Here is a 12403-nt window from a genome sequence, read left to right as displayed (position 1 = left end):
CATGGAAGCATTTTGCCACTTTTTCCCAAAAAAAGAAAGTTAAAAGTTCTCTTAGTTTTTGTTTAACTCATGTTTCAGAAGTAATATTGTATTTTTTGTTGTTGTTTCTGTCAAGAGACTTGCCTTACGTGAGATAAGGCTCTGCCTCTCACCTTATTACATGTCAGGATGGCTCAAAAATAACTTAGGCCTAAGCTCATTTAAAGTTATGCTCAAAGGATGGATTTTTATTATAAAGATTATTGTGAGCTCAATATAAACAAGGAATATAATACATAACTAAGTAAAGGTTTAAGATTATAAAGATGCTTCTTGAATCATAGCTATTATACATAACTGAATATGATTTTGCTACTGTTTCATTTTTATTTTCCTTGTAAACTTTATTTTTTAATATTTATTTATTTTTTTAGTTATAGGTGGACACGATATCTTTATTTTATTTTTATGTGGTTCTGAGGATCGAACCCAGTGCCTCACACATGGTTGACAAGCACTCTACCTCTGAGCCACAACCCCAGCCCCTCTTTGTAAACTTTGTAACTGTTGCCTGTTAGTGTTTTGCAGGGGTATTCCTACTAATAGAACAACTGAGTTAATTTGAGATAATAAGCCATCACGTACAGGACAGACAAGGTATAAGGCTGAATTCCAGTACTAATGCTGACCCCAATGGAAGAGGTAACCATAAAATTATAAACATGGAAGTCAAAACCCATTATTCTTACTTCAACACTGGTAAAACTGGTCTGCTTGATTTTTTTTTTGTAATGAAAGAAATATGTATCTTTATTGGGTGGGGTGTTCTTTTTAGTTATACATGTAGTAGAGTGTATTTTGCAGATTATACATACATAGAGTATAACTTATTCTATTTAGGATCCCCCTCTTGTGGTTGTACATGATGTGGACTTACCCTGGTTGTGAATACAAATGCAAGACTAGGAAAGTTATGTCCAATTAATTCTACTGTCTTTCCTTTTCCCCAGCCCCTCCCTTTCTTTCATTTCCCTTTGTCTAATCCAAAGGATTTCTATTATGCCCCTTCCCAACCTCACTTGTTTTGGGTTAGCATCCACAAATCAGAGAGAACATTTGGCCTTTGGTTTTTTGGGGATTGACTTATTTCATATTAGCATGATATTCTCCAGTTCCATCTATTTACCAGTAAATGCTATAATTTCATTCTTCTTTATGGCTGAGTAATATTCCATTGTGTATATACCCCACATTCTCTTTATCCATTCATCCATTGAAAGACACCTAGGTTGTTTCCATAGCTTGGCTATTGTGAGTTGAATTACTATAAACATGGATGTGACCATATCACTGTAGCATGCTGTTCTTTGGGTATATACCGAGGAGTGAGATTACTGGGTCAAATGGTGGTTCTAGTCCAAGTTTTTTAAGGAATCTCCATACTGCTTTCCAGAGGAGTTGCACCAATTAGCAGTCCCACCAGCAATGTATGAGAGTACCTTTCTCCCCATATCCTCCCCAACATTTATTGTTACTTGTTTTCTTTATAATTGCCATTCTGACTGGAGTAAGATGGAATCTCAGTAGTTTTAAATTACATTTCTCTAATTGCTAGAGATGTTTAAAACCAAAAAAAAAAAAATCAGAGACTAAAGTCAAGGAAGTAAAAGAGTCAAGAAGAAAGCAGCCAATATTTGGTGGTTGCCCTCTAGGGTCAGCCAGGATCCAGGAAATGACAGGAACCCTTTCTAGGGATCAAGAGGACCCTAGTGAACAGGAAGCCAACAGTGTACTTCTGCAAAGAGGAAAAGCATTGGACAGGGAATGTCCCTGATGATTCTGAAGTAAGCAACATATGGACATAAAAACTCTGACCTATCCTAGCAGATGGCACAATTGGTAGATGAAGGCTATAGGAACCAAGAGCCTTTTCACATGTTCCCAAGAATGACCTGTTGAGGAATCTCAGATGACCTTTAACAGTAGATAGGACCAAGGTCACTTTTTACCAACTTTGTCTTAAACACTCAACAGGAGAATATAACCAAATAACCAGCCCTACATGAACATTTAGGAGAGACAATGGCTCTTCTAGTATCATTTGAGATGTACACTTGTGTAAGCCACACCAAAAGTAAATAAAGCTGGAAGCTATAAAGGAAGGATTCTTATGTGGGAGTGCCTAATAATAACTATCACAAAAAAACTCTAGAGTCACAAGTTTGTCCTGAATTTCATAGACTGGCTAAACTACTTTTGTGTTACTTGTTTACAAAAATGTAATACTTTGCTGTCTCATTCATTGTTGTCCTAGCATGATCCCTTCCCTATGTATGCCTTGTCCTGTCACCTGCTAACTGATATCATGGACCTCTGGACTGCCCTGATGCTAAATACCCTTAACTGTCCATACCCCACCTGACAAAGAACAACCCTTCCAGCAACTTCACCCTCTCCTAGCAGGAAGCAGTTTGAAGTTGTTGTTTCTCATTTTTCCATAGAAATGGAATGTAAAAATTGACAATGGGGAAATGTAACAGTGGTTTACCAAATGCTTCAAATATAACACTTGCTGTTTTGTCAATGAAGTTTATTTTAAAGGGGACATGTTTTTTCTCTCTCTTTTCCCTCTCCCTTTCCCTAAAAAGATTAGGGAGATAGGGTTATCTTTTCTTCCCCATCTTAGGCTTAGTTATCTGTCCTTGAGAACATACCCACCCCAGGAAGGCGATGTCCCCAAAAGATGTAGGAGGTGACTATCTCCCAAATTAACAGGTAAATTTCAACATACCATTGGGGCGTTGGTGGGATCCCCGCTCCGGGCCTGCAGGGCACACCTGAAATTATAGCTTTTGAATCCTCTTTAAAAAGCCTTCTGCTGTCCCTGATGGGCAGAATCACAGCCTCTAGGACAGGAATCCCCTGTGCTTCTTCTTTGCCAGCAAGCAATAAAATTTCTTTTTTTCCTTTTTTTTCAAAATTGTGTCCTCATTAAATTGGCATCCAGGTCAAGGACCAGGTTTTCAGTAACAAGAGTATTAGAAATATCCAGTGGCCCAGAAACTAAGAGATTAGAAAATGCCAAGAAGATACAAAAAGATATTGGTGTCAAATGTAGCAAAAAAGAGGCCCAAGTGAGATTAAGAGCTGAAAGCTATCTGCTGGATTTGACAATTAGAATGTTATCAGTAGACTCAGCAAAAGGTATGTCAATGAAGTGGTGGGAGGCAAAAATGACTAAATAGACTAAATAGAACATAAGTAGAGAATGTTAGCCTGTATACCTTTAAACAAAGTTCAGTAACAAGAGATGTAATGGACAGAAGATAGGAAAGGGATGAAAATAAAGTTTTATTTTGTCAACAATAAATGTTGCTGATTCACAAGGAAAAAATACACTTTAACATTGATGGCAGAAGTGTGAATTAATACAATCATTATAGAAATCAGTATGGAGATTCCTCAAGAATAGGAATGGATATGCCATATGACCCAGCTATTCCATTCCTCGGTATTTATCCCCCAAAAAACTAAAATCAGCATACTATGGTGTTACATGCATTCCCAGGCTTATAGCAGCACAATGCACAATAGGCACGTTATGGAACCAACCCATCAACAGCTGAACAGATAAAGAAAATGCAGTATATATAAACAATTGAGTTTTACTGGGGTCATAAAGATGAAATTATGTTATTTGATGGTAAATGGAAAGGACTGGAAGACATCATGCTAAGTTAAATAGGCCAGACTAACAAAGTCAATGGTCAAATATTTTCTCTCATATGTGGAAGGTAGAGAGAGGAAAAAATAAAGGAATAAAAAGGTATCTCACAAAAGCAGAAGGAAGACCAACAGAGTAGAGGAAAGGGATCTAGAGGGAGGGAAGAGGGGAAGGCAAGGAGAGATATTGGGAAACTAAATCAACCAAATTATGCTATATCCATGTACAAATATACCAAAAATGAATCCCACTTTGTGTATAATTATAATGAACTAATTAAAAGAATAATGGAATGGAGCCCAGTAGAGTAGTAGGAAGCATGGGGGAGGGAAGAAAGAAGAGAAGGGGGAAGTTCCAGGGAATGAAATTGATCAAATAATGTTGTGTGCATGTATGAATATGTCACAATGAATCCCACTATTATGTGCAATTATAATGCATCAATAAAAACATAAAAAGATAGTTTTGTTTTGCTTTTCATTGTGTATGTGTGTACAGAGATTATAATTAAGCTAGAAGAGGAAACTAGAAAAAGAGAATGAAAGTACAGAAAATGGTGGCAGAAAAAAGCAGGAAGAAGGCTGAGAAAAGTGAGGAAAATTGATGTAGAAAAGTCCCAAGATAAATAGGATGCCTTGAACAGGAGGTGAGTCAACCCAAGACAGAAAATGAAGATACTTCAAATAGGTTCAGAGGTAAATATGTTTGGGGGGAATGAAGTAAGAAATTAAAAATGACATGAGACCGATGGCTCTATCACAAAACAAAATACTTAGGAATAAATGTAGTATAAAACTTATATTTTGAAAACCACAAAGCGTTGCTGAAAAGAATTAAAGACGACCTAAACAGAAGGAAAGATAGATAGGCAATATTCTTAGGTTATAAAATTTAATATGGTTAAGATGATAATACTTTTCAATGACCTACACATTTCATGAAATCCTTAACACAATCACTATTGACTTCTTTTCAGAAATTGACAAGATGATACTAAAATTCAGAAGGAAACATAAAGGACCCAGAATAGTTAAAATTATCTTGAGAGGGAGAAAAAAATAGAGGACTCACATTTCCCAATTTCAGAACTTTCTACAAAGCTAGAGTAATGCAAATTTATATACCAATTTAAAAAATCTTTCTAAAAACATGTGGTACTGGCATAAGGATAGGTGTTAGGAGTAGTGATTTGAATTACGGTCTCTTATTGTCCTATGGCAGGAGCTGAGTGCCTGTGCTAGATACTTCTTGTGCAAAGGCACAGGTCAAGACTGCCCAGTCGCTATGGTAACACCCTACTTAAAGGAGGTTCTGTGTTAGGTGAGCTAGTGAGTTCAGACACTAGCTCCTGGGGGTAGAGAATTATGAGTGCAAAAAAGATAATTATAATTGACTGTCCATTACTTTGTCCTTCAGCCTGCCTGCTTTGAAGAGATTTTCTCACAGAAAACACTTTTGATGATAATATCTATATAATAAACATGCTGAGCTAGCTCTGGGTCATTGTTTTCTATATGGGTATGATGTCCCACCTGGTCTCAGCTTTCTCTCTCTCTCTTTGTCTGTCTTTTCTAATCTCCCCTGACTCCTCACCTGTCGGTTGTGGCAGACAGGCATAACACAGGTAAAAGATACAGAATTGAGAATCCAAAAATCTCATATTTATAGTTAATTTTCTACACAGATGCCAAAACAAGTAAGTGGGGGAAAATATACTTTTTTTTCAACAAATGCTGCTTGGCCAAACAACTGAATATCCACATGCAAAAGAATGAAGTTGGGCCCCTTACCTCATACCACATACCAAAATCAACCCAAAATGGATTTGAAATTAAATATAAGACCAAAAAAATCTTTGAAGAAAACATTAAAAATTTCAAAGATAGTGTCTATGTTGCCATATAGAGAATGTGTGGGCTCAAGTGATCCACCCACGTCAGCCTCCTGAGTAGCTGAAACTACAGACATGTGTAACCATGTCTAGCTTTTGCATAAATTATTATAAAATTGGATTGTGTGATGGTGTCTCAGCTATGGCATCAAAATAATAATGTCAAAAACAGGTAAAATTGGGCCTTATCAAAATGAAAAACTTTATGTTTCAAAAAACACTATGAGGAAAGAGAAAAGATAATCTATATTATCAGGAAAATATTTATAAATCATATGTATGATCTAGAATATCTAAAGAACTCTTACCATTCAATAATAAAGAGATAAATTACCCACTTAAAATATGCCAAAAATTGGAATATACATTTCTCCAAAGAGGATACACAAAAGGCCAATGAGCATATGAAAACAGATTCAACATCGTTATCCATCAGGGCAATGCAAACCAAAACCACAATAAGACTCCACTTCAGGGCTGCAGGTATAGCTCAGTTGGTAGAGTGCTTGCCTCACATGCACAAGGCCCTGGGTTCAATCCCCAGCACCACACACATAAAAAAGATCCCACTTCATACCTGCTAGGATGGCTATAATCAAAATTAATAAGTGTTGGAGAGGATGTGGAGAAATTGGAACCTGAATTGTACAGTCTGTAAATTTTATCTTGATAAAACTGTTAAAAACACACACAGCTACAAAGAAAATCAGTTATATTGAACTAGAGTCATCAAAATATGGAAACAATTACTTGATAAAGAAATATATGTGCTTCTTTAATAAGACAAAAAATAACAAGATACAGTTCTAATAGCTATCTTAATTTTGAAGTAGTGATGAGTGTAAAATAAATTTTGATGCATTTGCAATAACAACAAAAATGACTGATGTTTTCCAACCTCTAAAGAACAGGGATGGAAGGCATGGTAACATACACTTGTAATCTCAGCAGGTTGGGAGGCTGAGGCAGGAGGATCACAGGTTCGAAGCCAGCCTCAGCAACTTTGCAAAGCTCTAAGCAACTTAGCGAGATGCTGTCTCAAAATATAAAATTAAAATGGCTGGGGAAGTGGCTGAGTGGTGGTTAAGCACCGCTGGGGTCAATCCCTGGTACTAAAACTAAATAGATAGATAAATAGATAGCAGGGTTGGAAAAGGGGGGGGGGAGTAATTCAATTAGTTAATTGTTTCCCCTGATATGAAGCTCCAGAATTAAAAATCAAGTAAAAGATACCTTCTTTTTAGTGAGGATGGAGATGTTCAAGTTGGCTTATAGTCCAGTGCTTTTGGGACATTTACGCAAAATTAATTATGTTAGCAGACTGAACTACCAAATGGCTTGGTCCTATCTGAATAAACCCTTTAGTCATCCTGAAATGTAGTGAAATTTGGCAGGAGGGAAATAATTGATGCCTGGTTTCCAAGGCAAAGCAAGTTGGGAGGGGGAATGGGAAACAGATTCAAAGGGGGAAAAAAAGGCAGGGAGATACCTAAGGGCTTGTCATGCTCACACTGCTGTCCCCAATCCATCAGAAAAGGTGATGTGATCAGAATAGCACAGGAAGTCTCAGATCAGAATTGAGGAAGCATTTTCCCCATAACATCTTCATTGATTGTCCCTTCCATCAAATGTCTACCCCAGGACTGATATTCAAAATATCTGACAAGTGGTAACAAATGGCCACAGATCATTTAGGGCAGTTGCCTGCCACAATACTAAAATAGAGTTCTGGATGTCTGCTAATGTAGCAGACATTACTTGTAAGATTACAGGGAGGCCCTAGACGTGGAATTGAACAAAAGTTCTTGGACAACTGTCTCAGAAGATGCTCAACTCCTCTAATAACACATGAAACAACTTCCCAGTACACATTATCCCAAAGATAGGATACAGAGAGGAAGAGAACAAAAGTTAGTAAGGTTTGATGAATGAAACACTGGGCAAGTGGTTGATACTGCATTCATCTTACTGATTTTGCAGCTAGAAATTTCTTCTCTTGGCAGATTAGAGTCAAAAAAGATTTCAATGGGGGCTGGGGTTAGAGCTCAGTGGTAGTGCACTTGCCTGACCTGTGTGGGGCACTGGGTTCTATTCTCAGCATTGCACATAAAATAAATAAAATCAAGGTCTATTAACAACTAAGAAAAAAATATTTAAAACAAAAGATTTCAATGTACCACTTCAAGCAGTATCTTTTCATGTTTACACTCTGAAGAGCTACCTTACTATGAAAATAGGGCTATATTTGGGTTAAAAGTCTTATCCCTACCTTTTCATCATTTAAGAAGCAGCAAATATTGGGCTGGGGATGTGGCTCAAGCGGTAGCGTGCTCACTTAGCATGTGTGGGGCGCTGAGTTTGATCCTCAGCACTACATAAAAGTAAAATAAAGATGCTGTGTCCACCGAAAACTAAAAAATAAATATTAAAAAAATTCTCTCTCTCTCTAAAAAAAGCAGCAAATAAAGCAAGGAATTTGAGATTGGGACCAAAGGCTATTAGCCTGCACTATCAGCTGCCCCAGCTCTGAATACTGAGGTCTGCCTGGGGGGATAAGGGACTTTCTCATTCGTGTGGGCACCACTCCCCAGTTTCTTCCTTCCTATACACCCATCCCATCAGTTCACAATTCCTTTTCACATGAGGAGAAAACCTTCTAAGAGAGGAAGAAACTGATTAAGCTAGATGCTGAGACACAGCCTTTACTAGGCAGGAAAGAAAATGTCTTGGGCTCTGCATGGAGCTTCTGAGAGAAGAAGGGAGGTAAGCCATTTGAACAACAACCATTAATTTTTTATTAAGTTTCTTGTTAAATATAACAATAATTTCTTCTCTTTCATAAAAACAACTTAAATTTTTACAACATTATCAGTTTGGAAAAAGACGAACAAAGAGAAGTAAAGAATGAAGAAAAGTAACCAAAAGACAAATTCAAGCACAGAATAAATACAGCCTATTTTCTTTTCATGCTTTCTTAGCCCTTGTGGCTACTGCCAGAGTGCCAGACCCCTCAGCCTCATAATTAAGAGCCCAAAATCTCCTCCAGCTTCGACGTGTCCAAGGGTGGAATTTTGGCGACTTCAAAGAAGATCCTGCAAAAGGAAGAGTGGGTCTGCTCAGTGTAAAATAGGTCAAAGCCAAACAGACTCCATGGAACAAATAGGACTTAAGGCCCTTAGTTTTCTCTTACTTTTTAACCATAGAGTAGAAAGGAATATGAAATGTGTCTGAATTCTTTTTTCTTTTAAGTGAGACTAGTCTGGGCCTGGCATTTTAATGTGTCCCCATGAATGAACACGAGCCCAATATCAGTTACTTACTGGTGAGAATACTTGGAATACACAGTCTTGACCCTATTGTAAGAACTGAAAGTCAGCATGAAGTTCAGCCGCCTAACCAGGGGGTGGAGCTGAGAGGACTTGTAGCCACTGTAATACTCCAAGATAGGAATCTAGAAGAAGAAGCACGAACAGTTGACTTTTACCACAAGAAGCATAACCTTCCTCCATCCCTCCTACCCTAAATCCAAACTCTCCATCTATCATTTAGGCAGGAATAATATTCAAAGATTTATACAGTACAGTCACCAACCAATAATTATAGGGTACTATCTAGAAGAAAAGTTTTCATACACAAAGTTCTAGGATGGCCATATTTACATGTACCTCTTAGATGTTAGCCCTGGTCACAGGCATTCACATAAGCTGAAAACCTCCAAAGTCATAAGGAATAAGACTGATTTTGTAATTTACTGAGGCCCAGAGCCAATGGCCAAGTAAAACCCCAAACAAAATCTGACTCCCAACCCACCAGCCAACAGGAACTTAACATTGTTTCTCATCTCTGGCTCTAACAACTGTCATTCCATAGATTCATTTTCTCACTTGACTATAAGAATCCTCTGGCCAAAGCAATATGGCAATGTTTAAGAGCAAAGGTACTGGAGACAGTACCTGTTTAAATTCCAGCTCCATTAACAGCATGGCCTAGAGAGTTCTTTAACTTCATCATGGCTCAGTTTCTCAGTCTGTCAAATGGAGATTTTTATAGTACTTTTATTACAGGATTAAATGAATGTGTAAACACAAAGAGGGAGGGAAGGAAGAAAGGAGGGGGAGGGAGAGGGAAAGGGAGTGAGGGAGAGAGAGAGAAAATAGAGTCTAACACATAGGAGATGCCCAAATAATGCTAGCTAGGATTAATATTATCAAGCCCCATGTAAGATGCTGGTAATACCAAGATGATTAAGGGACCCATCTCCCTTGATGAGTTTAGTTTAGAGAAAGAGACAAACATGCAAACAGAGAGTTGCAAAATGTATGCTAAGTGCTATGATGGAAGTGAGTACAGGACACTGGAGGAACAGAGCAGCAGAACCCATGAACTCCAACTCAGAGAGTCACAGAAAACTTCACAGAGGAGGGCACATCTGCAGTGCATGCTGAAAGTCAAGCAAGAGCTCAACAGGCAGAGAAAGTATCTGTAAGCTGGTGGTTTTCTAAAAATATCTTCAAATATTTGACATGAACTCCTTTGTTCCACAAATAGCTTACCTAGAAGCCCATATTTGGGGTTACCAGGAAGTCAGGGTGGGGTTAAGAAACCTATCAATTTAGAACCCTTTACCATTTACATGGTCCCTTAGATAATTCTGCTAGAAACCCAGGAGTCCCCTGAGTACTATCTGGAAACCACTGCCACAGACAAAAGGTAATCACGAAAGGTGCCAATCAAGGGACTAACACAATATTTGGGCATGTTAAATAAGATTAGAAAGTTGGACTTGGGTTGTGGCTCAGTGGCACAGCACTTGCCTGGCACATATGAAGCACTGTGTTCAATCCTCAGCACATAAAAATAAATAAAAAAATAAAGGTTTTGTGTCCATCTACAACTAAAAAATATTTTTAAAAATTACATAGTGCCACTGCCACTGTCAGTTCAGGCCCTGGATTCTTCCCCTTGACTATTACAACACCCTACTCACTGGTATTCCCACCTTTATAGTCTCCCTCACTGGTATTCCTTCTATACTGCCATACAAGGATTGTTTCCAAAACACACAAACAAGAGTATGTTATTTCCCTAAAAAATCCTTCAATGCCTTAATAAGAATTGGGTCTCTTTGGCTGGAGATATAGCTCAGTGGTAGTGCATTTGCTTATCATGCCCAAGGTCCAGGGTTCAATAACCAGTACAAAACACACACACGTCAAGTGGGTTCCCTGAGCATGGCATTTATGACCACAACTTACCAACCTATCATTCTGGTCTCACCTTTCACCATTCCCTTTTAACACACCCTTTGCTGTATTCACAGGGGATGTCTTATTCAGACCTAAACATACCACACTCCTTCCTTAGCACCTTCACATTTTTTCCATTATTTCTCCCTCCACCTTGAATGTCTCCTATCACAAGTTTCCACTCATCTTTCAAGACACAACTCAAAAGTCACCTCTTCTGTACTGCATTCCTTTTCTGTAGGAGAGGCAATGTATATAAAACAGGATTATGAAGATTGTAGTCCTCAGCTGATGCTCATTGGTTTAGCCACCAAGTATGAAAACACCAAAATATTTCTAGCCTAGTTGGTACACAGTTTGCTACCCTGAAACCCCTCAATTGCCCCCTTTAAGAACTATGAACTTCAGCAGGATCCATGGATCAAAGTCTGGCTCAACAGGGGCCTCCAGGACCACAGTTCCAGAGCTATGGCTAATACCCATGCTGATTATATAGTAGATTTAGATTTTTAACCCCCTGCTAGACATTATTATTGCTTATTATTTTTCATCATGATCACTTTATTAAATACATTCTCTGTCCTCCCAAAATGTCCCCCATTTCATTATGACTTATCTGGGATTACACAATTGTTGTGCAGTTCTTTCTCAGCACTCAGAAGTTTCCCCATCAGTCGTGGCTCAGGATTTCTACATAAGAGGGACTTAGAGGTGATTGAACTGACAGTGGGTGCTTTATTTGTAAGCATAATCTCTCTACGAATTGCATGTAACACAGCAGTAAGAATTTAAAGCTCTCTAAAGCTGTCTTTATCTACAACATTTTATAATATTGAAAAAGCATCAATTATGAGTTTTACTTGTATGGGGATAGATGGCTTTGAGGGCCTTCCTCTTTTGAAGACCACACTGCTGATATGCCTCTGAGTACCCTGTTATACACACAGTTACTTTCACTACTCTATATTCTCTGGGCCAGGGCTTTTCAAGTCCTATTCTAACAAATTCCCTCAGGGGCCAGCTTTGCTGAGGGGACTGCAAAGAACAGGGTTGGAATAGGGTCAGGGATAAGAAGTGGGCCCACCCCAACCCCTGCGACAACCTGAATAACTTCTCATTACTCTGTTTTGTAATACCAGAATTTTAAGGAAGCTTTCTTTGTAATAAGGGGTACTATGACTAAGAAAAAGGAAACAAGTATTTCAAAACCCATGTCCCTAGGTTGTACAGGTATGAAATAAATCAAAACTATGGATACATGGCAGCTTTGTCACCAAGAGTTTCCCACAGCCCTAATTTTCACTCCCCCCTACCCCCAACACCCATCACAAATATTTACACAGTGTTCAAGCTTCTTCATGTAGAGGGCCAGGAGGAAGGAGCCAGCTGCTAGTTTGGAAGCTCTCTCTTGGACATAGTCATATTCCTGCAGGGTCATCTCACAGATGAAGCGAGACAAGGTCAGTGTCTTCATGCTGGCATGGACACACTAAAGACAGCAAGAAGAATGGTTCAACAATCAATTCAGAAAACAGTACCAGGTGGAAGACCTCCTTTCCAGTT

The 12403-nt window shown here is 38.4% G+C and overlaps 1 protein-coding gene across 1 annotated transcript in view; it reads right to left on the bottom strand.

The window, feature by feature from the left end:
• Positions 1 to 8454: 8454 nt before the first annotated feature.
• The window catches only part of Ccnb3 (cyclin B3), a 41728-nt gene continuing 37779 nt past the window's right edge, over positions 8455 to 12403 (bottom strand). Inside the window, exons 10-12 of the mRNA XM_046442587.1 lie at positions 12180 to 12329; positions 8915 to 9045; positions 8455 to 8686 (exon numbers count right to left, since the gene is read on the bottom strand). Of these exons, the coding sequence (XP_046298543.1) occupies positions 8617 to 8686; positions 8915 to 9045; positions 12180 to 12329 (351 nt within the window). The 3' untranslated portion in view covers positions 8455 to 8616. The remainder of the gene's footprint in view (positions 8687 to 8914; positions 9046 to 12179; positions 12330 to 12403) is intronic.

The sequence above is a fragment of the Marmota monax genome, unplaced genomic scaffold, assembly GCF_021218885.2.
Source record: "Marmota monax isolate L192 unplaced genomic scaffold, Marmota_monax_Labrador192_F-V1.1 WCK01_AAM20220418_F8-fsc00170, whole genome shotgun sequence".
Taxonomy (NCBI): domain Eukaryota; kingdom Metazoa; phylum Chordata; class Mammalia; order Rodentia; family Sciuridae; genus Marmota; species Marmota monax.
Note: the sequence above shows the minus strand (reverse complement) of the source record. Positions and strands in the feature narration are given on the sequence as shown.